The 27,379-nt window shown below is 38.9% G+C and overlaps 1 protein-coding gene across 4 annotated transcripts in view; it reads left to right on the plus strand.

The window, feature by feature from the left end:
* NYAP2 (neuronal tyrosine-phosphorylated phosphoinositide-3-kinase adaptor 2) overlaps positions 1-27,379 on the plus strand; it is a 263,289-nt gene that overhangs the window by 205,995 nt on the left and 29,915 nt on the right. For 3 of the 4 annotated variants that reach the window (XM_077869001.1, XM_077869002.1, XM_077869000.1), the window contains one exon: positions 10,315-10,418. In XM_077869001.1, coding sequence (XP_077725127.1) covers positions 10,315-10,418 — 104 coding nt within the window. Of the gene's footprint in view, positions 1-10,314; positions 10,419-16,462; positions 16,812-27,379 lie in introns of those variants that run through there. The other variant, XM_077869004.1, reaches the window with a different exon arrangement.

A 27,379-nucleotide genomic window follows, 5' to 3' on the forward strand; every position in this document is an offset into this window, starting at 1 on the left:
TCCTTTAAACTTGATTTCTTTTTTTTAAGATTTATTTATTTATTCATTCATGATAGAGACAGAGAGAGAGAGGAAGAGAGAGGCAGAGACACAGACAGAGGGAGAAGCAGGCTCCATGCCGGGAGCCCGACGTGGGACTCGATCCTGGGACTCCAGGATCGCGCCCTGGGCCAAAGGCAGGCGCTAAACCACGGAGCCACCCAGGGATCCCCCTAAACTTGATTTCTACTAAATATGTAGAATACACCACGATGTTGTATACTTATGATTCCCTGAAGATTGGAGAAAAAACACAACTTGATAGTAATTTCATTCTTATTAGAGACATTCTGAATTTCCATGTCCTCTCAGATTCTCTTGGGGAAAAAATAGTTAACCGGGCATAAACAATTCAGATAGCACGAAAGGTACCTTCACCTACTCGCCTCTCAATAGATTAATCCTGTTTGAGAACCGCAATGACAATGCACTGGCTCCAGTGTGGACTGTGATGCCCGCTCCTTGTACCTGTCACTGCAGGGAGCGTGGCTCCACCCTGAGCCCTTTTTCAGAGGAGTCTTCCCTGACATTGCTTCCCAGTTGTGGGTTGTTGGCTTCCTTTGGAAAAGCCCTGTGGATATGCTGCACCAACAGTATTCACAAAGAATGCCCTGTTTCTGTGAAAAGTCTTAGTAGACATTACAAAGACGAAGGTTCTCTGTCTGACTTATGCTGGGCGTTTACAGAGACTAGTTCTGGAAGTTTTGTAAGCCGACCACAATACATATCAAATCATATTTGCACTCCCACCTGCTGTCCGAAAAGAGGCACTACATTTTTTTCCCTCCTTAATTTTGTTAATGTTAAATTCCTTTAAAGTCCGGTCAATGTATTTTTGTCTTTTTGCTGGAAATTTGGGAAAAGTGAAAGAATAGAAGAAAATGCTTTTTTTATTAATGAGAAATGTACAAATAATTCATTGTTTACACTGGATTCATTATTTTTTAAAGGTTTTATTTATTTGAGAAAGAATACAAGTCAGGGGGTGCAGAGGGAGAGGGTGAAGCAGGCTCCCCGCTGAGCAGGGAGCCCAATGTGAGGCTCCATCTCAGGACCCCAATCATGACCTGATCAAAAGGCAGATGCTTAACCACTGAGCCACCCAGGCACCCCATCATTCTTTAAAATATGGTTTAAACTAATTCATTCAATAAATAATTCATGAGTCCTTACCAACTGGCCGGTTATGTTACTCAAGGGAGATTTATTGGGGAATGAGCTAGACATGGCTCCTGTCTCCACAGTGCATGTGATTTAGTATAGGAAGAAAGGGAAAGAAAGGGGAAGGCACAGGCATGCCAAGGACAGTGGAATGGCATGATTAAAATCCTAGAGTACGAGAAGGCAGGTGGCTTTAGGAAACCCTAAGGCAGTGTGGCAAGCTGGTTATGTAAGCTGAGTCACATGTACCATTGTGAGGAGGCAGTTTAGGCTTCCTTATATTATAAGCAGAGGAGCTGAATGGTCAGATTTGCCTTTGAATAAATACAAATAGCTAGCATTTATTGAGATCTCATGACATGCCGGTTGCTGTGGTCACATCTACATTTATCTTATTTGTTACAATAATTTCATGAAGTGCATGCATTATTTCTCCCATTATACCCATGAACACAAGGAAGCTTAGAGAGGTCAAGCAAGTTGTCCATGATCTTTCAGCTAAGCGAGAACTTAGCAGCCTTGACTCAAAGGGATAATTATTTCCCCAGAGCTCCAAATGTATAAAGGCAGTTCTCATGGACTGGCTTGTGCCACATGTCCACTCCTGAACCAGTCAGTGAAGCCGAGGGTATAGAATGATTGATTGGACAGAACTGAGTCAGGTGGTCACTTCTGGAGCTTCAGTTGGGGAAGCTCTTCCGATGAGACCCTAGGAACTGGTTATGTTGTTCTCCAAAAGAAATTCAAACTGCTATGCCAGAAAAAGAAGACTAAGTGGATTCTGGACAGTTAAAAGTGACAGATGACCATGACCTCTCCTCAGTTTAATTTAAAACAATTTTTTGGTCCTGTTTAATCATTTGCTACCAAAACTTTTACCAACAATTTTAGAAAATTTTAGCAAATAGCAGACTTGAGTTATGCATAATCCTAACAACATTGTTACGAAAATAAAGCACTGAAAGTAGGATCAGAAAGGAGGAGTAAAAGCAGTGACCGTAGTAAACAAAGCTCACCATCAATCAAGGGTATTTTTGAGGGCATTTCAATTACTCCAACAGATTTCATTTATGAATGTCAAAGAATCAATGAATGAACCTTGGAGTTTGCTTCTTACTATAGATGATGAAAAAGTGCCCTGAGAATTTGGATGGCTTATCTCCGGTCTTACAGGCACGTAATGGCTTTTTTTGGACATTGCCATCGAGACTTTCCTGGGGAAGCATTTCAAAACTGGTCATTCCCAAATCCCTCCAAGTTTTCTAAGTTTTCCCTATGCTTCTTGTGCTTCAACATGGTATTTTCCTGTTTCATTTTTTATTTGTTTTTAAATACTCCAATGGCATTTTAACTGCATTAAAAAAATTACTTTTTTTAAGAGAACTCTTTGGGCCCTTTGGAGTCTTATATAAAGTGACTGTTCTCAAAATCTTCCATCTCGGGACCTCTTATGTTTTTAAAACCTATTGAGAATCCCAGAGAGCTCTCCTGGAGCTGGAAGTTAAGTCTAACATAAGGGTGAAATATAATAATATTTATCATATCAGAAATTAAAATTGAGAATTAAAAAATTATTCCTCAATAATAATAAATCCATTCTATGTTAGCATAAGTAACATTTTTCACGAAAAATAGCTATATTTCCTAAATTATAACAAATAGTGATGAGATTAGAAATTGTTTTACAGTTTGCAAATCTCTTTAATGTCTGACTTAATCAAGCATAGATTCTTATATCTGCTTTGGAGTCAATCTGCTGTGATATGTCGCTTTGGTTAAAACACATGAAGGAAATATGGCTTTGTACAGATGTGTAACTGAAAAAAGGAGGAATATTTTAATACCCTTTTCATATAGTTGTGTATATTCTTCTGTAATATCCTGCCCAAACTCAACAAATAGCAGTTTCACAAGGGTTAATTACATATCAATAAACTCATCATGCTCTGTTACATTAAAATACATTGGTCTATCTTGCACTTGAAATGGATCTTTTGTCCATGCATGATTTATAACATCATGCTTTTAGAAAGCATCAGTTCACAAAGTCATGCAAATCTTCCATATGTTGACATATTTCATTATAAAAATCAATACAGAACATTAATTAACATCACTGCTGATCTCACAAGAAAAGTCTTTAAGTATTAGGATGCTGTCAAGCTCACAGTGGTACATACAAGTTTTTCAAAATTTTAGTTCCTGCTTGAAAGCTTAGATTTGTCATTGCCCACAAATTATTGTCTTCCTTAAAGCAATAGACTTACTTCATTCATTTTTGAGAAAATATCCACCAAATATTCAAGTCCGTGTGGCAATGAAAAATACATGGCTACTAGTACAGTTTGGTGCTGTTGCTTTGATGTGCTAAGGTAACAGCAGAGTTATCCAGCATTATTTTTAGACATTTAGTGAATTTGTCAACACAGTGGGAAAAGCAAATAACTTCTTACTTAGTACTTTTTTCAAAACCTGAGGTTTTGACCTCAGATTACCACCCCCTCACAGGATGTTAGAGATCTCCAGCAGTTCTGCTATAGTGTGAACAAATATGGCCATTATTGGAGATCACATTGAGGTTCCCTGCCCTGGTGGACTTGACCATGCATGCTCTTAGATAAGTCTTATTCCTAGGCACATATTGCTTATTTATGTTTATAACAGACAGTGGTTCAAAGCAGAAGCATAGGTCCATGGTCGTTGAAATAAAATCTGCTATAAGGACCATACACATCATATTGGACCAAATTTTGTCTCAAGATGCTTGCTCTTAAATAAACCACAAAAGCCAATGGTATAGATAGAAGATGTTATTAGTATTACATTCAGTTTTGATTTTCATTTGTTAGGAATAGTTTTTAGGTTAATAAGGTAGGTGATATTTAAATTTAAACTTGGTTTTCTTCTCTTTTATTTTGTTATTTAGAAGTGAAATATAACATTTTAAAAATAGGTTATTTTTCCCATGTTTTTATTCCTAATATCAGTGATGAAAGGATTTTATTCTATTTTTGCCTGTTCATTTATTCTATTTTTTTAAAGATTTTATTTATTTATTCATGAGAGACACACACACACACACAGAGGGAGAGGCAGAGACACGGGCAGAGGGAAAAGCAGGCTCCATGCAGGGAGCCCGATGTGGGATTTGCTCCCGGGACTCCAGGATCACGCCCTGGGCTGAAGGCAGGTGCCAAACCGCTGAGCCACCTAGGGATCCCCCATTTATTCTATTTTTGATGCCATAACACATAGTGAAATTTCCATCCCCATGGTAATAAACATTTGTGATACAAATCATGATAGGTCTTTTTGAATTCATATCTTGGTAGATGGATTTTCTTTATGTAATGACTTTAAGGGGCATGCATTAACCATGTTAAATGGTTAAAATACGTTGCTTCATACACACATATGATGATTTTATTTTAATGTGAAATGAAGTGTTTTTGAAGACAAAAGCACCTTTCTCATATTCAGCTAAAGTGATAGAAATCTAAGGGTCTTTCAGAAATTATATATTAAAATAAAAGAGGCAGTCAAAGCCCTAAAATGTTAATGCTTCACTGCGCTATGATGCCATGTAAGAAACCAACCATGCATTTCAGTATCTAGGGCATTCCTGAGTGGTAGATAGTACAATTTACATAAATAGGCATACCTGTTTATGTAAACAGGTAAGTCTCTATACATAAACAGGCATACCTAAATCTACTTTTGTGTGATCCTCTTCCTCCTCTATTCAACAGATCTTACAATTATACTATGTCCACCACTGGATCATAAACTCCACTTATCATGTCTCCACCTCACTTTTCTTTGGATTTTAGATCTTCACCAAAATTCCAGTATTTCCAAGAAGAATTACCAATCAGTCCAACATCAATAGTTTTACTCTCTGGACCTTCAAATAACACCAGGACCTTGGTCCATGACTATGGGATACTAGGATTCATTCAAAGCTACACAAGTCTTATTCAGAGGAAAGCTCCATGGAAAGCTGGAGAGAGACTATCTACCCACAGGATAGATTTTTGCAGCCTGCTGATTTTCTTTCTCTGGTCACACAATGATTCTAATTTTTTCCTCTTTTCAGCATCATACTGACAATGCCAAAGCCTATGAGTTTCTCAGGGACCTACAGAAATACTGGGTATTAAAAATAAATAGTAGCACCAAAATTCCAAAAGAAACTGTCAGATTAACATTAATGTATATTTAATTAAATCACTACAAACTGTAACACTAGGTTCACTTAATTAATTGCTAAATTTAGTATTAAAACAATTCCATTACCTTTGAAAACAATTTCTAGATTAGATCGTATTATGCTGCAAGAATTCCTGAGTGTGCTTGATGACTGCCTAGAAATCATAACCAGTCATCAATTAATTGGATTATTCACAGTCCAATAATTTCTGAAGCCAAATTATAAAAATGCGTTCAAATTATATACAGGACAAATTACACTTAATATGGGACTCAAGGGCATCTTACATGTTTACTGTGATGTATGATAGAAGCTTTAAAACAAAGTGGGATCCATGAAGGTTTTAACATAGCCCTGGCAAAAGTACCTCTTATTATTTAGACACCTGCTTATCTCAAATAGCGTATGTGTTATTTCCACCCCCCCCCCAAAAAAAATGCCTTCCCTAGAGTTTGTAATAAGCATACTTCGGTGTATTTTTTAAAGGCCCATGACTTCCATGTAGCCTTAAGTCATTGATTAGAAACTTTCATCAACATGACTGATTAGGGGGAATCACAATATGTCTCTGCTACTACAGAAAAATGTTGTGTATTAAGGAAAAAAAACAAGATAGAGGAAAGATATATCTCTGCATTTGACTGATTTTATTTCTTTGATGCTAGATGAAAGGATTTTCTCTGGTGAAAATGCACTAATCTCCTATTGCTGTGTAGATGCAGAGGTTGAGAAGAGTCATTTGTCTTTACTTTCTGAAAGCAAAGAGAACTCTAAAACTCACAGTGATAGCAGTGGATGCCTTGGAGATTATCCTGTAACAATACCAAGGACATGATTTTGAAGAGAAATCCAATTCACCTTAATGGGAAGATGAAAAATGATTGAGAAATTACTATCTTTAAAACAAACAAAAACGGTGATAAGTTATATCCACTAAGAATAAAAAGAAAGAAATATTAAGTCACACAGTTCACTGGATACTTACTTAATGCAAACTTTAAGATGATCATGAGTTATTACTCTGGAAACATCCCATGATAATATCTTGATAATGGTTTATTCTAAAAAGGTAAAATTAGTGTTTTTCCTTTCCTTTTTTCTTTTTCTGTCTTTTCCTTTCTTTTTCTTTTCTCTTTTCTCTTTTTTTAATTTTCTTTTATTCTCTTTTTCTATCTCTTTTGTTCTTTTTCTCTCTCTTTCTCTTTTTCTTTCATCCCTCCCTTCCTGCCTCCCCTTTCTTTTTCTGTTCTTGCTTTTCCCCTCTGAGTCTCTTTCTTTCTTAATCTACTACCTTATTCTATTCCTTCTTGTTCTCTTTTACACTTGATCTTCATGGAAATTTCATAAAGAATATCAACTGTTACTTCTAGGATGATGATTGATAGAGTTTACAAACCAAGAGGTTTTCCTTGGGTGTAGGAATAACAGGTGCCTTTAGTACATCATTAAACTCTTAATGGAATGGAATGAGTTTTTTGGGGGGAAATAAAATTCTAACAAAAATCTCTTATGAGGCACAAGTCTGCAAAAAGTCTTGGCAATTTTTATGTTAGTAGAATTTATGAACATTTATTGTTTTTAGAGTCATGGTTCCTAAGCTTCCCTGTTTGAGGCTCAAAACACAATGTATTTCCAAGAGTAAGGGAGCTGGACAATCTAACTTCTATGACACAGCCCTAAAGAATCTCTGTGAGGCTTGGTTATAATCAGAATCTTTTCTAGGATTTTTAAGACTTCTTTGGACAATTCTTTGTCAAAGGAACCTTGCTGGATGCAACATCATAAAGAATTGTTTCACCAACCTGGTCCCATAGATACCATAATAAATTTGAAATGTGTTTAAGAACTATGTAAAACTGAAAGAAGAGCCAGAATGAATGAGGTAAAGATAAACTCAAACTTCACAATTTTAAAAATGTCCCTACAACATGATATCACTAAGTTGCAATATTATGCAGTGTGCATGTGGGTTTGTATTTGCCTGTGTAAGCATGTGTACATAATGAATTTCATAATGCTAGTCTGCTGCTGTAGGTAGAATCATAACCCATATGAGCCATGTTGAGATCGAACAGTTGACTCTAGTGTAATCTCAACTTTAGAGCTAACCCATAGGGTCGTTGGCTAGTAGTGTAAAGGCCATGTGTAGCGGGGACTTAATGGCTTATATTGCAGTACCCAAGGGAACTTGATGAGCTGAGACATACTCTGGATTGATGTCCAATGGGGGTAAAGCAAAGTCTTTCCAGGTCATAATGAAATGGGGAGTTTGCGTGGATTTTGGTACAACTCAGTCTGTTCACTAGAGATATGAGTGTCTACATTTGAAAGAGGCTGGTTAAGTCAAAATCTGACTAGAAACCTGGCAGGAGAAATTAATCCCTAGGTATATTGGATCACGTAAAAGGGCTTCAGTTGTGTCACTCATCAGATAATCTCTTTAACATAAACTTGAAAAGGACTTTAAGTAAAGAAATACTCTTTGCCATCCTTTCTTAGGAAAAAAATATTGAATTTTCTGGCTCTGTGTAACTGTGTTACCACAGTAAAGGGATATATGGAAACATTGGCTTCATCATAAAAACATGTCAATCAGGATTCTGATGGATGCTTTACCTGTTATTTTATATAACAAAAGATGATTTTCTAAGGTATGAAAGGATTTACAACTTCTGGGAAATGAGATTAATTTCTCAGTGATAGTGATGGTTTGTGTCACTGTATGATAATTCTTATATTTAAACACTTTTCAAGAGTGGGTGAGTAGACATGCCTGGCTATTAAGACAAGGCCTTTCCCCCATTGAACATCAATCCAGAGCATGTTTCAGCTCATCAAGCCCCTTTGGATACTGCAATGGAGCACGTGACTCAGTGGAGCATGTGACTCTTAATCGCAAGTTCATGAGTTCAAGCCCCACATTGGGCCTGGAAGCTACTTAAAAATAAATAAATAAATAAATAAATAAATAAATAAATAAATAAATAACGAGCAGCTACTGGAATCATCTGCATAAAACTGAGGAAGGGAGAATTTCCAACCCTCATGCTTCCTCTGAAATGGACCCTGGAAGGTCCCGAACCTTTGAATGAGAACCACTGCCTTCATAAGTAGGAGAGCTAAGCTTTGTACCCAGGTCTTAAAACATATTCTATGTTATTTTTGTTGCTTTCATTCATTTTTAGGAGTTGCACTGACCTCTTCTAGGTTAAATTGAATATTTTCAGTGAAAAGGATAAAACGTATTAATCGAGCCCTTGCTGTGTGGTCCCCACCATGATAAATGTTCCAAGCCGCAAGCACTGCAAACACTGTATAAGTGATAAGGCAGTTTCAGGAGAGAAATTGGGATGCTTGGCAGTAGGGAAGGACTCATTGAAGTTGTCTTCGGAAATGGGTAGGACTTAGTCTGATGAAAGTCCACACAAGGGCACACCTGAGGTGAAGGACAGAAGCAGGATTAAATGCAGAACTGAGAAGGGAGACAGTTGTGTGCATTTTGGAGAGCAGAAGCGTGGACACAGTGGATCCGATCACATGAAGCTGTATCATAGGAGACCCTTGAAAATTAGTCGAGTGAGTTTGAAGTTTTTATCATGTGAAATATGGAGTAATTGGAAAATTTTGAACAATGTGGATGGCTTCAAAGTAATCGAGGAAGCTCAGTCCATTGTGTCCGTGTCAGTTTTTTCTTTAAGATTTTATGTATTTATTTGAAAGAGAGAGCATGAATGTGGGGAGGGGCAGAGGGACAAGTGAACTCCCTGCTGAGCACAGAGCCTGATGATGTGTGGCTCCATACCAGGACCCTGAGATCATGATCTGAGCCAAACTCAGACACTTAACCAATTCAACCACCCAGGCTGTCCGTGTCCAAGTTAATTTTGGGCAGACAGGTTATGGGAGTCAGCAGAGAAGTTTCTGAGACACACACACACACACACACACACACACACACACACAGTATAAATTGGCAACCTTTATAGCTAACTCTCTAACCCTATTAGGTATCCTTAGGATTAGAAATAATTTAAATGTAGGCCAGATAGAAGGTGGAATATACTTGACACTCAAAAAAGTAACTGCTAATATAAAAGTGTGTGGCAAAAGTACAGGTGTCAAGTTTTCATTGTAAACTTTTTTCCCCTCTTTCTTATCAAATATCTTTAAATATATATGAAAATTAACATCCTCTCTGTACCTTGTTGAATGACGGGAACTCTTTCCATCCCCCAAATTCTAATCTCCAGAGTATCCCGTCAATGACCTGGATAGCTCATTTGGGCTCTTGAAAATAGAAGAAGAGTTAGGAGACTACTTTTATAATTTGGAAAAGTACTATTATTATGAAAAATGGCAAAAGTCTCAGAAGATGATTATAAAATGGAAAGCTAATAGAGATGAACCAGAGAAATGCTACACTGAAAACGTGATAAAAGTATTCAGCACAAGCGCAGTGAGAGAGATTTCAAAATTGGAAAAACAAAACAAAACAAAACAGAAGGGAGGGAGGGAAATTTTTGGAGAAGATGAAGACATTTTAGGACATAGGGACCCTTGGACCACAGCTGAAGAGAAAGTACCCAAAATGATTGTGTCACTAGCTTTTTTCCCCCCGAATGAGGCTCTTGCTCTAGTTATCACCCTGTGGAAACTAATCCTAAATGAGGTACAAATGTCCAAGGGAGCAAGGGCCGTGTTTCTGTGATTTGTTCTTTATTGCCAGGAGCTGACTGCAGATAAAGCTCGTTTCGGAGTCCTTATGAGATCATTCCATCACCTGCCAATTACCAGCAAGCATCAGAAGTATTGGTGGAGTTGAAAGAACATGCAGCCCAACGAAATGCGAGCCATCACCTCAGACATTGCTCTGCTAACACTTTGCCTTTTCCCCCTGTTCACAGAACCGAAAGTAAGCTGCAAATTAGGCCGATCTGCGTCCACATCAGGTGTGCCCCCTCCATCCGTCGCTCCTCTCAGGCAAGCCAGTGACCTGCAACAGAGCCAGGTACCATCATCGTTAGCCAATCGTGATTGACTTCCTGTGATACAACATGCCAAACGCTTCCACCTCTGTCTGTCATGTGTTGCTGTAGACAACCTTTGCATTTGCTTTTATTTTTCTATGTTTGTGTGTGGGTGGAGGGGGTGAGTTGTGGCAGTCTGTGTTCTCATCTGAAACGAAAAGTCTTTCTTCTCTGTGACCGGTGAAACTTTCTTTGCTGTTTGTTACCAAATCGTTTTTGTCTCTGGTTCCCATCGTTCTGTAAAATTAATGTAGTAAATTTGTACTCTATGTATTGGCTTAGCAGTTATTTTTTTAAAAATTCTTTCTCTCTTCCATGTTTTGTGTACTTTTATACTGTCTCTGAAAATTTATCAACATTTGATAAATTTATCTGTTTTATGTAGATTTCTTTTTAAATGTTTTGTCTACAACACTTGCACAGATGTTGTCAATGAATTTGTACATACCTTTTAGCTCTTATCCTATTATGCTGTAATATTTGTGGCCATTTTGCTTTTATTTCTATTTAGCTTGGAGCATGATTGTAAGACACTGTGAATATCGATGTCCTTATAAATATTCATATACCAACTCATCTGGATTGAACATGGCAGCTAGTCTTCTTTCTTAGGCTATAAAGACAAATTGACCAACCAGATAATCTAGATATTTACCCAAAATTGTAGATTAATAAGGCGATCTTTAAATAAATGAATTTCCTCTCTTAACCCCAACAACATCAGAAATGTTCTCAGAAAGAGAATGTAAGTGTTTGTGCATGGTAAAGAAGATCTCTATTATCACTTGGAGCAAAGAGTCAAGAAATAAAGGCATAAAAAAAAATAAAGGCATAAACTAAAATATCATTTAATCCTTTACAGTAACAGTATGTTGCTCTGCTGTTCATTTGGCTAAATGGTTGTCTATGAGGAATTTAGTCTGGGGAAAAATCATGACACATGAATGGCTGTCTATAACTCACCCAATAGAAACTCAGTACATCGACTTAATTTGTGAAGCTTAATTGTTGTTGCTGTTCAGTATTATGGGTGTTAAATAGGGTAATGTCATCCTGGAGTGATTTCTCTCTGCTTTCCAGCTTTAATCTTTGCATTCATAAAACTCTTCTGAAATAGTAAATTATAAAACTAGTGATGGTACCTCCATGGGAACTGTCCATTACTGATTAGCAAATTACATATTCATCAATTATTTAAAATGTCAAGCTATTTTAAAAACATAACTAAGCAGAATAATTGCATTTTTTTTTCTAATGGGAGACATGGTGCTTTTTAGCATTTTGGTCTGGCTTAAATATGCACAGGATTTGATTTATGAATATATGAGATATCTATAAACATGAGAGATGAGAGGCTTCTCTCAAGGGCATCTCAAGTGTCATTTAGAATTCCTTGTGTCTTAATTTAAAATGTTAAATGCTTTCATAACTAAATGTATTCAGCTCAAATGCTTTTTGGGCAAAAAAGAAGTAGAAACGATAAGACAATGAATTAATAAATAAATAAAACAATTGACCTCACTAAGATGAACTGCCATCTTAGTTGATTTAAAGCTATTTTAAAAAATTACATTTATCAATATTTAAAGATTAAAAAATTGGATACAGAAAGGAAAGAAATTTAGCTGACTGTCAAAAGGTTGCATTAGCATAATCGATTTTTTGAAGACATGTACCTTGCTATTATATTGCCCTCAGTATCACAGTGTGGTTTTGTGTTCTGTTTCTTTTCCCCCTTTTTTTTCTAATTATCTTTATAGTTATTTCATCCTAAGCCCCTTTAATTCTCAACGAAAGCAGGTTCTTGGGGTAAACTTCTTGAATAAAAACAAGACACAATGTTTATGCCTTTGCATTATCAACTCTTTGCTCACCTAATGGGATATGCTTCATTCTTCCGAAGATAGCAACATGAGAAGGCCCCTTCCCTTCCCCCTCCTCACATTGCTTGCACACTGTTAGTTTCCCTACAAACCAGCAGAAATTCTGGCACACATCCATATGTAGATGGGCTGTCAGGTTTCCAAATTAGAAGGTGAGTCTCTGAGACTCTCCTCTGTGGACTGTGACTGATTGTAGTATTTGCCTATTCCTATGTTCTAGAACAAAAGAGGTAAGAAGGACTCAGAAGAACCTGGCTTTGCACTCCTATGACATTGGGCTAAAGTCAGTGGCTACCTATGAAAGATTCTCTTCTCACTTAATTCCCATGCTCTTGACTGAGATGTGTCTCTCACAACCTGGATGACACTGCCCTTTTTTTTTTTTTTTTTTTTTTTTTGGTAATCCAAGGCAGCGTTAACCTGTTGACTCTAAGAGTGAATATCTGTACACCGACTAGGATATGGAATGCCTAGCATTATCAAACAATCACCCTAAGTGGCTTCTGAAGCAGTTTTTCCTGATATCAGGGTTCCCAAGAACTACATAACACAGAATGCTTAATAGGAGATGAATCTACTTCTTATTAGGAAATTGTGGAAAACCACGTGATTCCTTTAAAACAAAAGCAATTGCTAATCCCTAAAATAATTCTAAGGGTGCTTATCAGCTGAGGAACTTGGCTTTAGGATGCCAGTGACATTTCAGCCACATTAAGGGACATTATCGTTCATAGAGAAGGAACTGTGTTTCCTTTCAGATTGCTTGTTCACATCTTATCGCTTTTCTGTTTCCTCAGTACAATTTTTGACTTACCATTACATGTCATGATAAGAGCTTTCTAAGAAGTGTTGCAAGAGTATGTGTATGGAAGTGCCTAACATTGCTCCAGCAGAGAATTACGGAGGTTGCCTGCAAGTGCCCCTCCACCACCTCCCCGGCTAGGCCAATAATGATTGCCCACCCCCAAAGAGTCTAGTGACAGTTACATTACTGAGCCACAGAGGAGCCTAGGGCCAGCAGTGACTGTCTACCATCAGCATTTGTGTGTTAACAAAGGTCAAGATAACACTTGCTTGGTTTTGCAATCTTGGCCTCCGATAACTACAGTAAACACAAGATTTGTAGAAATGCATAATCTTATCTGACTGGAAGTTCGAAATATGCAAGAGAAAATGTAGTGCTCAGGAGAGAAGTGAGTTGTAAAGCATTAGAGTGTTATATTCTTTGAAACTCAGAGAGATGAAAACAAATTTTTTTTTCTCTCTTAATTTACTCCAGAATAAGTAGACTAGACATGGGGTAAGACATTTCCTTGGAATTTTATTGCAATGCAGCCACATATTTTGGCATTCATCTTAAAGCAGTTCTTTGAAAATTAAACTGAGTTTCTGTTCCTGCTATGAAAATGCTATTTTCTTTCTTTAGTTATAAAAGTAAAATTTCACTGGGGCACCTGCGTGGCTCAGTCGGTTAAGGGTCTGCCTTCGGCTCAGGTCATGATCTCAGGGTCCTGGGATGGAGCCCTGCAGCCAGCTCCCTGCTCTCCTCCCTGCTTGTGCTCTTTCTCAGCATCTCTGTGGCTATCTCTGTCTTTCTCTCTCTCAAATAAATAAATGCAGTCTTTAAAAAATGAAAAAAGCAAAATGGCATAGAAGTCATATTGAACTTGAAATCCATGTAACTCTCTTTTTCTCTTCTGTAATAAAGTAGAAAGCCACGTGTTCAGAAGAAAGAGTGTGACCACTTTTATAGACAGTAGAAAATGATGTTTCTGTCATTCCTCTGTATCTGGCCAAGAACCAACCTACCTCTTGGAATGTGACCTCCATTCCACTGGTGATGACACCATCTGTAGTCTTGCTACAGCAGATGATAGGGCAGCAGCCAATGCTTATGGCCATGGGAAAGCCATGCTTTCTCTCAAGAATGGAGCAGCTATGGTGTGTCTCTACACAGAAGTGCCAGCTTTCTTTGGAAAAATGTTCCCAAAGAATGTTTGTATTTGTTTTTCAGGGAAGGAAGGGGATGAACACCACATGCTCCACTGTACGCACACACGCACTTAAACACTCATTTCCATACACTTAAGCTCCCTCATCCACACAACTGTCACATACTCACACATACATGTACATACTTGCTCACATTCACTCACTCATGAATGTCCACACTTCACATTTGTTAAACAACAGATCCCCAGGTGGAGTCGGGGAATCACACAGCAGTGATCACATCATATCACAGAATCACATCACAATAACAGTGACCTAAGTGATGAAATGAAACTTCACCTTCTCCCTGAGGCTAGTTTATCCTTCAAAACTGGATTATCTCTGATTATCCTTGATCTTGGGGAAGGGTTAGGAAAAGGCCATCTGTAACTTCCTTTGGACATACATTGTGAAGGCTGATAGACCCAAATCTCTTTAGTAATCTCAGTCTCCTCCAAGGCCATTATCTCTTGTTTCGTGGGCCCTCCGCACCATGACAGATGCTTCTCCTTTGCCTAGGATAGGCCTCACCCCAGCTGCTGGTCAAGTGAGCATACCCAGGTTCTTGCAACTTGCCCTTCAGGGTGATTTCTCAGATGTTTATTCCTTTCAGTGCCAGCCCTCTGGACTCTTTCCAAGCTCCTCACATCCTCCTTCGGTTTGATGACCCTGCTGGAACATAATGAGAGCCAGCCCAGGGCTGGCTGCAGAGTAGAACATGTTTTCTTTTCCCACAGATGCCATAGCTATGCCTGCACGCCAGCATCTGGCCAGCTTTTCTAGAAAATGAAAGAACGTGTTGGGGTGTCCAAGCTTGGCACATGTCCAGCATGTGTGCTGGCCATGCCTGGATGTCAAAATTGTTTTTCTGGAAAAAAAAAAAAGGAAGGTAAATCATCCAAAGATAGGGATTAAGGATCAGTATGTGTGATTCTGTGACAAGGCTGTGCCCAATTTCGAGGCATATTTCTAATGGCCAGCACACTGTGTGAGACTCAGTGATCTTTCGCCGACTGACAAAATTTCTCTCTTGATAAATGTCTCTCTCTCCTCTCTCTCTATATATATATGAAAAAAAATGTTTTCTCACACAACCTAATTTTGTCCTTTTCATTTGTTTCCTAACTCCAGTGCAGTGGGATGCGTTGATCTGCCCCACAGCCTCAGTAATGCTTTGTCCTAAAGTTTGGTAAGACCACTGCTCTTTCTCAGGATCTGCATGAGTTCTGGGCTCTCTTTAAGGCTTCCATATAGTCAGAACATTTGCACATAAAACTTAGAGGAGCCTGGAAAACATAAGGAAGGTGAAAGACAAAGGGAGAGTGAGAATATTAATATAAATGATCAAACAAGGACATAGAAAGGAATTCTATTTTCTTTTCTTTTTTTTTTTTTTTTTTAAATTTTTATTTATTTATGATAGTCACAGAGAGAGAGAGACAGGCAGAGACATAGGCAGAGGGAGAAGCAGGCTCCATGCACCGGGAACCCGATGTGGGATTCAATCCCGGGTCTCCAGGATCATGCCCTGGGCCAAAGGCAGGCACTAAACCGCTGCGCCACCCAGGGATCCCGGAATTCTATTTTCATCTACTCCATGCCTATCTACATCTCTGAATAATGTAACCTTAAAGGGTATGTTTTTATTCAACTGCACCTTCCATGCATAGGACCAAATAGAAAAAGAAAAACAACCTTAAGAATAGAGAAGCTTAGAGAAGCTTCAACAGTGTTTTCTCCTTAAAATTCAATGCTACCATTCGCACGGACAGGACTTGTTTTGCCACGACTGTACATACTTTACTCTAGCCTTAAGTCTTGTAGACCTAGAACATACGGATTAAGAGGTTTCTTGTGATCAGTTGTAGATACATTTTTGAGTGTTTTCTATCTGGGAGTTGAAGTTTTGTGGTGGATGGGAGAGAACAGTGTTAGGAAGGGTGGGAACAGGGTTGGGGAGCATGTGCCATCCCAACCTAACATGAGGAAGGAGTCCTTCTCTACCGTCCCTTGCTCAAATGTTGAACAAACTCTTGTTGTTAAGACCTTGTGACCATTCTAGCTCCTCCTATGAGACCTGACCTGAGAGAGTGTTCTGTGTTGTATATGTACTTTACACAGCTGATTTGATTATATGCTCATGATTACAGTGCATGATGGAAATGGAGAAAAAGCGGAAACAGAACCCACAGCCAAGCAGCAAACGCTGAACTCACTTCATTAACACATAGCTTCCCACCACCGAGCTTCCTTCAGGCTTTAGATTTTAAAAAGACTCCTATTGTTTGCTTCATCCTGCATACAAGTTAACTTGACCTATATTTCCAAATATGTAAAAACCTAATTGGGGTCCTTGGAAACCCCTGCTATGTTTACAGTTATCTGGAGAAGGGTTTAACTGTACTAACTTTAAATTGTAAAATAAAGTGTTATGTTAACTGAGAGTATGTTACAAAGAAATTATAATTGTTACAATAATGATATTTACTGAAGAAATTGGATCTAGCTCTGTGGAATGTGGAATAAATTAATATTATAAGTCAGAATGTCAATGTTTATATTGCTCTATTGCCATGTCTTATGGCAAAAGTACATGAAAAGAAGGCGAGTGCCAAAAAAACAAAAACAAAAAAGCATTATCTTATGTGTGCTCTCAATAATTTTGTCTGATTGCTTTATGTAAATATTATCCTTTAGTTTCCCATTGACACTCTATAATTAATGTCATGGTTGAAGAAAAAGGAAAATTTTGTTATTGCTTTTAAATAATAGGCAAATCCAGTAATACATGTAATGAAATACTGGGATTATTTGATTTCCACTTTTATGCAAAGAATTCAAGGAGCAGAGACTCGGATAGCTTTTTACAACATGCTGCAGTACAGCTAAGAAACTTGGCATATGATTTAGGCATCCCATGTTAACTTTTGTATATTCCAAGTGACACAATATTTGGGAGTCACCTTTTAAATACCAGTGGTCTCATGACCAATCTCTCAATAACACCATCATCAAGTAGAATGAACCTCAACAAATCTATCCCTGTGCTCATATGCCAGTCCCTCCCACAGAATAATCTTGCCTTTTATCCCCTTACGGTAGGAGGCAGAGTGTAACAAACTAGAGGATGTTCTCTAAGAAATCATCAACCAATTGACACAGATGGGTGGGGATGGGGACAAATGGGCTGTGAGAGGGTCCACCCTTTGACTCTACTGTAGTCCCTGATATGTGTGTGTGTGTCTTTCTGCTCAGCATCAAAGTTGATAACCTAACCCACCAGGCCTGCAGGTGTGTGAAAGTGTGAAGCGGCTTCAGTATATACTCCAGCATTCTTTAACGCATGGAAAAAAACAAAAATTGTTTGGATCTCTTAGATGAGGTTTGCATAACAAGTGCCATTTATTATGTGCCATTTGCTGTCAACTCTGACATCCTTATTATATTGCGGGACGATGTCGAGAGCTTCCCTACATCATTGCAGGTATGCTCTCTACAGTTCTACCCCGTGGGGACTGTTCTCATTCTACATGACAACTGAGGGTACTCATGTGCCTTGTCTAAGTTTTATACCTATTAAATGGCAGTCTGTGATCTTAGCTACTCAGTTGGATTTAAAACCTGAGATGTATAAGATGAAGGACTACTTTTAGAGTCCTGAACCCACCAGTTAGTAACTATATGACCTTGAATACATTGTTCAACTTTTCAGAATCTGTTTTCTTATCTGTAAAATGGGCACAGGGTTATCTGCCTTGAATGTTGTTGGTTGTCACTGAGGATTAATGAGATAACATGTGTAGGAAAGTCTTGGGTGGACAGACAGAAACTGCTAGAAAAATACTAATTCTTCCTCTTTTCCCTTATAGCTTTTCCTTCCAAAAATTCACTTCCCTGCTTGCTGGAAACTTCTAAGTGGGAGAGCAGTTCTAATCAGTGGTCTCCCGACAGGGGTGGGCTCGAAGTGAATGGTTCTATCCACCTATATCTCTGACCTTGTGTAGAATTGTTGGTGCATGGTGATAGTAAAAACCATACAGACTTTTAGTCATTTTTATTACTGACTCTAAATTCTCTAGCTGGTGCATCTCCTTATTGCCAGCATCTGAGACAGATTGATTTCTCTTGCCCCCTCCCTGTTAACACTTGATATGATTCTATTCATTATTCCTTTCCCAAATAGGAAATTAGGTACTTGGCTATTTACTATACAATAAGAGTCTGTATCTGGCATTTCTTCTTACCCTATAGGTCTCGTGTGTGGCTTGGAAGCCAAGTGAGTAGAAACTTACTAAAGCTAGCATTTCAGAAAGGTCACCTGCCCCCTGATACTACTATACTGTCCTAATTGAGTGAAAGTATGAATGAACATAAAGAAAACGTTTAGGCTGCAGAGGAAGCCATTACCTGCTGGCGTCAAGACAAAGGATGCAGACACACAGGCTAATAAGTTTCTTGTGAACTTCAACATTTACTTAGAGCTTCCCCAGACCACAATTTTAAATGCTTTCTTCTCCTACATGCACATGTATTTATCCACAAGCATGCCCATTATAATATTTCATTCCATCATGTTGATCTGACTGTTGAGCATTTTAATTCCTACTTTTCCTTTTAAAGAAGAAAGCATTCAGGATATTGCATTATAAATTGTTATGTGCACACGAAGCCTGGATATTAAGAACGTGCGGCCTTGCCAAGTGAATGCGGGCCAAGCCTCATCCCGCTGTATGGATGTCAGGGGGCACCGCTTCGTATTTCTTAAGCAAAGTCAGAGAGACAATGGAATCTGTATATTTTGTTTAGTCCTCTGTAGCCTCATTTATTCCTCTTCGGATGCCAAGGCTGTTCTAGTTTACGAAACTAACCATAATATGGACTTACTCGGGAAAGTAAAGCTGAAGATTTTAAACCCTCGTGACATCATGTCAGTCCATTTCATGTGTTTTCAAGCTCATCTTTCAAGTTTCCAATTCGATATCAATTCAAATATCCAACTTTTATTAAATGATCAGATAATAGAAACCCTGGAAGGGGGGCAGTTGAAAATATTTAACTGCTAGACTTATTCCAAATGTCCGTAGACCAGAAAGTGATACTTTGGCTCAGTCTAGAGAACAAGCTATCAATTTATCACTGTAGAGCTTGTCCGAGCTGCATACAGATAGATAGCCACTGAAGGGCCATTAAAGCTTTACAGATTGATAACTCCATTTGAGAGTTAAATGCCATGTTTGTGTGTGTTCTGGGGCCAGTTGTTAGCAGAAGTCCACAGAAACGTTCCCGACCATTGGCTCTAACTATTGAAAAGAGTATCAGGTTGTAGATGGGGCTGGCCTGGGGAAAGGAGCGTGAACAGTAGGTAGATGCAGAGCGCCACCTAGCACCCAAACTATGCTTTACAATCTGTTCTTGGGTTTTATGTATTTATTTATTTTTTATGTACTTGGGTTTTAAAAATAATCCAAGCAAACAAAACTGATTTATGACCGAGAAAATCCACTGTTTGCGACAATAACCACAATACTTATAGAAATCCAGCACAAACGACTTCTTTGGCACTTGTTTTGGATAATTTTCAGGACTTTAGCCTTGCAATTTTAGGTTGTCTAACCTCTAAATACACCTTCCTGTACTTTTGGGGATGGGAGGGAATAATGAACCACGGCCAGTGATCTCTGAATGTTATGCATTCTTTTTTTAAAGATTTTATTTGTTTATTCATGAGAGACACAGAAAGAGGCAGAGACATAGGCAGAGGGAGAAGCAGGCTTCCTGCAGGAAGCCTGATGTGGGACTTGATCCCAGGACCCTGACGCTCAACTGCTGAGCCACCCAGGCATCCCGAATGTTATGTATTCTTTATGATGAGATGCAACTATTTTCTTTAGGATTTATGACATCTTCTGTGCATTGTCATTTCCTAGTTCCAACCTGAGCCTCTAGGAAAGGAGATCATTTTTCCGATGTTGGATTCCGATGTTGGATTCGATGTTGGAAAAGAAAACTAGCAGAGAAAGCTTGACTGGCTGAATGGAAAGATTCCTGTTGATTGCTTTTGTTTACCATGAACATATTTACTTAAGATTCTTTCCTAAAAAGAGAAGCCTCCCTAACTAGTGGGTAAAATTACTTCCAACTTCGGGTACATGTGAATCGGAAAGAAATGTGCATGTTATATTACTGTTGGCTCAAAGTTAGGCTACACTTGACTCAGAATAATAAATATACCCACATTATGAGTGCCTTATGCAAGAAGCCCTAGAAATCTTTACTTTCTCCACTTAGTTCATCTGCTGGACAAACTGCTGTTCTCTGTTCTGTGCTGTGAATAAACATTATCCTTCTGGTTGAAAGCCTCTTCCCCAAATAAAGTAGATTTCTAAAATGGCATTTGTTGAGGGCCTACTATGCGCTTGACACAATGTTCAAGGTATTATATTACCTGATTTTATTCTCACAGCCCACATGTGCAGTAGATAACATTATCCCCATTTCACTGACATGGGGATAGAACGTGTTACCTGCTGAAGGTCTCATTGCTAGTCATGGCTATTTGGGGTGTAAGCCCAGGTGGTTCTATCTCCTCAACATTTGTTTTCCTTTTCTACCAGAAATAGCTGCCCTTCCGAATTTGCTCTCTTCCTAATACTCCCCTCCTTTCATTTCTATTTATACCATTCATTGATTTATTCAGTCATTCTTTGATATTTTTTTTCCAGGTCTTGCCTTTGAACTCCTCTAGATTAAAAGCTAACATATCAGAGGGTCAAATTCAATGCAGACTGCAACTGAGCAAGGTACCACCTAAGAGCAGGATCTCCAAGGGTGAGGTGGGGCTAGGAATGGAGCTCCTGGAAGGAAGCTAGATGTCCCCCGTTGATTGTGTCATCCTCTTATGGACCGGGAATTGGTGTCCTGAGAAACCAGCCAGGTGGGCATGGGTGTGGCGTGTGTGCATGCGCACGAGGAGGGATATGAACACTTGATCACATCTTATTCTTTTCACCCACTGGACAGAAGAAGCACCTCCTCACACACATGCACACATACACACAGCTTCCAGAGCAGTGGTGTAGATTTACCTTAACCACAGCACACAAAAGACAAATAATGTATTCACCAAGATTTATCCAGCTTCTGGGCTTCCGTGGGGAATCTGTGAACAGCCACTTTAAAGGGAGGGAGAAACAACCGTACTGTCATTTCAAAGCCTTTGTTTTCTAAAATAAATGCTGCATTAAAGCTAGTTAATAATCCCTAGTTGTCAACTGTTATGACAGGGATGGAGTCTGGAATGCTTAGTTCCCAGGAAATGGGGAAGTTATTTGAAGGACCAGAAGGTGTCAGGAGTAATCATACCCACCCCATCAGCTTTGCATATGAAAGGGTTGAGGCTTTTCCAGAGCAGTCACCTATCATTCAGGATACAACCTCAGGAGGAAGGTGATCTGTGCTGTCACTTGTCTGATACTCACCTAAATATGAAACAAGGAAACCTTGGAGAAGTCTCACACTGGAAGCACTTAACATCCCATGGTTGTCTTCCCCAGGAATTCCCCCACGGAATTTCCAGGCATTTTGATTTCTAAATCCATATGAAATGAGATAATGAATCACATTTTAAGCTAGAGTGTTTAAATGTAAATGCTTAATTTATTATTTAACATGTAGGCTTTCATTTTTTAACATTTAACACTGCTTGGGCAAAGAAGTGCAAGGCACTGTAAGGCTGCATGGTGCATTAGGGGGAAACAAGCCACAAGACAGGAGAGTGGAAGATAGTGGGACTCAGGCCACTACAGCAGCTTTATGTTCCAGCCTCAGAACCAACAGTGTCTTGCAAAATGATCATGCAGTTTTATGGCAGGTTCCATGCTTTTCCCCCAACGACTCGTGTTCACTCTCCTCACCTGGCCCCTATCCAGCCTCCACACCAATAAGAGAGTGCTAGGGGTTGACTCCTCAATGCAGAATTCTGTAAAATATGCCCATTGCTTACAGGCTGGAATATAAATTGCTTTCCATGGATTTCCAGGTGTGTCTGATGGGGCCCTGGTTTTTCTCTTCAGCTTCATTATCAGCACCTTATCTGGTACATCTCATGCCCATCCACTAGCCTCCATGGTTTTTCTCCTTTCAAATGCCCCAGGGATGCCTCCAAGATTTGCCTAACACTTCCTTCTTGGAACACCCCTCTTAATCCTGGGCTCCTGGAAACCATTCCTTATCAATACATCAAGTCTGGAATCAGTTGTGTTCTCCCATTTTGTGAGGCTGCGTATTTTCCTTCTCTACATCTCCCCTGAACTCTATGCCTGGTTTGCCTTATATTTGTATAAAGGAGAACATTGTCTGAGGGATGTTATCCTCCATTCTGTTACCAAAAAAAGCCATCTGGAGAAAGGTCAGATTAGATAAATTCCTTTACTATCAGAGGTTTTAATTTGCAGATGTTACATTGGAAATTGCAAAGAGGAGACTATAACACACCATACTTCTCAAATATATTTGACCATGGAACCCTCTCCCCTTTATAAAAATTTTTCCAAAGACACCTCTTTTGATTCCAAAGATGCACATTATAATTGTTTGCATTAGATCGTAGACCCTTTGAGGGGTGGGATGTATATGTTCATCTTAGAAATCTCTAGTTGTCTTAGACATACTGAATGAATAAATTAATTAATGCTCTTTTTTTTTTTTAACCAGATTTTGAGGGGGGAGGAGAGGAGAGAGGAGACAGGAGAGAGGAGAGAGAGGGAGAGAGGAAGGGATAAATTAATTAATGCTAAAGGTGGAAACAGATAAGCATATTATTGCAAAGCTGTTATAATAATTTGCAGAAGCATTTGGGCTTTTGACAGGTGGCTCTGCACATAGTCATCACATATGCCCACCTCCATTAATTGACTATTTTTACCTGTTGGTAGAGGGTGAGAGACAAATGTTAGAGAAGAGAATTAAAATTCAGGCGCCACTGAGAAAAATAACATAATGCCTGCAATTCACACAAAAAGGAAAATACCCCCTCAATTCATTCCTAACAATCGGTTTTTTAAATTAAAAAAAAAAAAAGCAGCTTTATTGACCCAAAGAGGAAGAGTATGTCATGGGGTCCACTTTAGAAAGATAAACTTTAATGATGCAAATATCCATTTAGGAAAGAACATAAACTGGGATTGGAGGAAATTAAGACATTTACAGTGTCTAATAGAAGTGATTATGAAGTCCTCTCCCCACAAATAGTTCAACATGAGATTTTACCTCTTAAAATAACACATATCTCATATAACATTTATACTTCTGACACCTGCTGCAATGTGTGTTCAGCAGTTCATGTTCTGAAGTATGGAAGGTTTTCCCCACCACCACCAAGCAATTCTGACATAATCTGCCTGTAGATGACACCAGACCCCACAGCTCAGTTCTACAAGACTGTCCCCACCTCAGATGCCATAGCGGAAAGTCCAGGTTGTCACCCTTTTTTTTTTTTAAGATTTTATTTATGTATTCATGAGAGTCAGGCAGAGGGAGAAGCAGGATCCATGCCGGGAGCCTGACGCAGGACTTGATCCCGGGACTCGAAGATCACGCCCTGGACAAAAGGCAGGTGCCAAACCACTGAGCCACCCAGGGATCTCCAGGTTGTCACTCTTGATTCTGACTAACTGGCTATAAATCAAGGGTTCCTATGACCCCCTCCGTGGGTTCAGTTACTTGGCTGGAGCAGCTTACAGAACTCAGAGAAACTTTTTACTTACTAGATCACTGGTTTATTATAAAAGAATATAAATCAGAACGTCTAGATGGAGGACATGCATAGGGCAAGGTCTGAAGGGGAAGAGGCTCATTGCTTCTAGTGCTGTCCGAGAACCCCCTTCTTTCTGAATCTCAACATACTCATCAACCTGTGAAAGGAATCCCGGAACTTCATCCCTTGAGGTTTTCACAGAGGCTTCATTAAGTACGTCCAATTGATCCTAAGTTGACTTTTCTGCTATGCATCTGTCCTCTCAAAATGAGTCGTGGAAGGGAGACTTTTAATGCAACTATTAGCTGTGGAATAAATTGTGTGTGAAGATTTGCTAAAGCTACCAGAAGGGGGCAGCATTTTGTCTTTCCCTATTTCCTTTAAAATTCAGGAGGGATTTAGCACCTAGGGGTGCTACATTTCAGTATTCATCATGGAGATGGAGAGAGAATGACTCAGAGGGGTGAGGCCAAGGGACTCATCTGGAGTCTAGCATGGCGTGTTTTTTCCTTCCTCCTCTTCCTGTTGATCATCTTTCCTTCTCTCCCTCTTAGCAGCTTCAAGGGGCAGAGCTGTGGCCAGACCCCAGGGGGGGAAAAAAAAAAGACTCACTGGAGGATATTGCTGGCCACAAACGTTCAGAGGGTGACTTGATAACCTTACCTGCTACAGCTCTGCAAATAGTTATTCGGGGTCTGGGCAAAAAGAGTGTGGATAAAATTAATTTGGGGCTATTTTACCTTCTCGTCCTTCTTCTAAAGCCTCTACACTCTAAAGTCACCTATGTCACACAAAATTCTCTAGCCTGCGTCTCATACCCGCTATTTAGCTTATTATCTTTTGTACCACCACCCAAATACTAGTAACTAGCATGTGTAACTGTCGTTACTAATAACGAGCAGGTATCGCTGTCGTTGATGCTTTGCAGTAATTAGCATTGGCACTTTAGAGTTTATAAGTTGCTTTCATACATTCACTTAGCACATGCTCATTGTCCATCTGATAAACACCAGATGTTCTGATGGATGCTCAGTGGCTGATGAAACTTCTTGTATTCAAAGGAACTTCAGCTTAGTCAGTGATACACACACACACACACACACACACACTAATCATGGCATTTCATCTCTAAATATTTAAACATGTATCTCTTAAGACCAGGGGGACATGGGGAAAATTCTAAACAATCACACTCAGAAAAGCAGTCAGGTAAACTATAATGGCTTAATACTATGATATCATATAAAGCCCATTTTCAAGTCTTTACAGGTGCCCCAATGCTATGACCTTCCCTCATCCAGGATCTCATCTAGGATCACAGATTACATCGAGTTCTCATAGTCCCTTTCCATCATGAATATTTCTCAGCCTCAATGACTTTTCAAGGTGCTGAAATTTTTAATCTAGAAATTTCTAGAATTGATCCTATGGGTGACAGACTCTAAGACAGTTTCCTTGGTCTCTCCCTCCTGGTACAGAGTATTTAGAATAGAGAAACAGCATTTATCAAGTGATCCAACATCCTGTTCCCAAGTCCATTGATTAAATATTTTATGCATCTTGTGTTTTATTTTTTAAAATCTGTTTTCGTTTGATCACTTGTTTGTGAAGGTTTTATTTATTTATTCATGAGAGACACACAGAGACAGAGACATAGGGAGAGGGAGAGGCAGGCTCCCTGTGGGGAGCCCAATGTGGGACTTGATCCAGGGACTCTGGGATCATGCCCTGAGCCAAAGGCAGACAGATGCTCAACCACTGAGCCCCCCAGACGCCCCTATGATCAATTTCTAAATAGATTTGACTTTATATTTTTTTTTTGTGACCATCACAACAATCCCGCAAATTGTCATTACTCTATGTCTGATGAGAAAACTGAAAAGCTAAAGGTCAAGTTAAGTCTCAAGTTCACATAGCTAGCAATGGCAAATCTGGGATTTGAATCCTGTCGGCTTACTTTGCCCAATGTTCTTTGCTGCAGAGATCAGCTGCAAATACCCACCACAGATGTTCTGTAATGTTCGTCACCGCTAGAGGGGGGAAGAGGACTTCCAGAGTTAGTATACAGCTCTTGTACTAGAAATCTTTTGGCCGTACTGAGTTCCATGCTGGGCGATGCTTAAGGATGAATGAATAAAGAAAAAGCAACTATTGTGTTCCCACTGGTGCCCCATCTTTTTTGTTTGCTAATTTTAGACTAAAATAGAATGAATATACATTAACTACAAATATTGCAGAATAATATTTTTTTTAAAAGATAACATATAAAAACCATTATGGAATGTGAATTTGGCATTTATTGTGCTGTGTTGTTTTAAAATTAAAAGATCTCAATTAAATGTCTGCATCTTACACCTTTACCAACCACAAATAAGATCTCATTATATTTAATGCATCCTTTAAAAACTCACTGCCATGGAAAAATACAAGGCAAAGTTAATCTCTATAGTGACTGGATTATCAAAACAGATCTTATCTGGAGCTATAAATAGAAACCTACATTCTTTATTCCCAAAGTAGCAACAATAACAAAATAGTAATCGGTGGGAAAAACTAAAAAGAAAGAAAACAGAAAAAAGAAGCACAGCTCTCTCATGTCAACCTTATGAAAACAGGTATCCAGAAGGTACAGGGCCGACTTTGAAAATCATGGGGAAGTGCTCAAGTGAATAACATTACAAGCTCATTAATATTTAAACTCATATTCACATGAGGAAAATGTAAAGTAGCTTTCATTTCAGTAATAGAAAAGGTATAATTGTTCTAAGATATTAAAGAGAAGAAAGGATTCAAAGAAAGAAACATGAAGAATTGTAGCTCTGTTCCATCATCAAGATGATGTGCAAAGTATGAAAAGATTAACTTGATGGATACTCTTATTCAAAAATCTCTTAAGACCAGTTTGAACACTTTCTCTGAAGAGTCAGGTTGTTGAGAAAGTATGCAGAGTCTGGAGGGCACAGGGATTTACCATGTATGAGGGAAAGCTGAAACAATTTTCAGATGAAGAGCTTTGCTTGGCACATTCTGGTCCTTTAAACCACACCCTCTGCTCTGAACAGTGGACCTGGTGTTGCAGGGTTGTGTAGGATGTGTAGATAAACCATGCTGAGTTCCTCTTGCTATGATTCTCTCTCTGTGGCCTCAACCATCTACACAACCGCCAAGGACTAAAGGATAGAAACCATCTGTTTCTCATCTCAACCCAAGAAGCAGGTTTAACTAGATGAAATGGGTGGATGCTGTTGTATAAAGTATTATTATGAGACCTGGGAGTGAAATCCTGGAACGTTTTACAGGGAGAGGTCATGAA

The sequence above is a fragment of the Canis aureus genome, chromosome 24 (genome assembly GCF_053574225.1).
Source record: "Canis aureus isolate CA01 chromosome 24, VMU_Caureus_v.1.0, whole genome shotgun sequence".
Taxonomy (NCBI): Eukaryota; Metazoa; Chordata; class Mammalia; order Carnivora; family Canidae; genus Canis; species Canis aureus.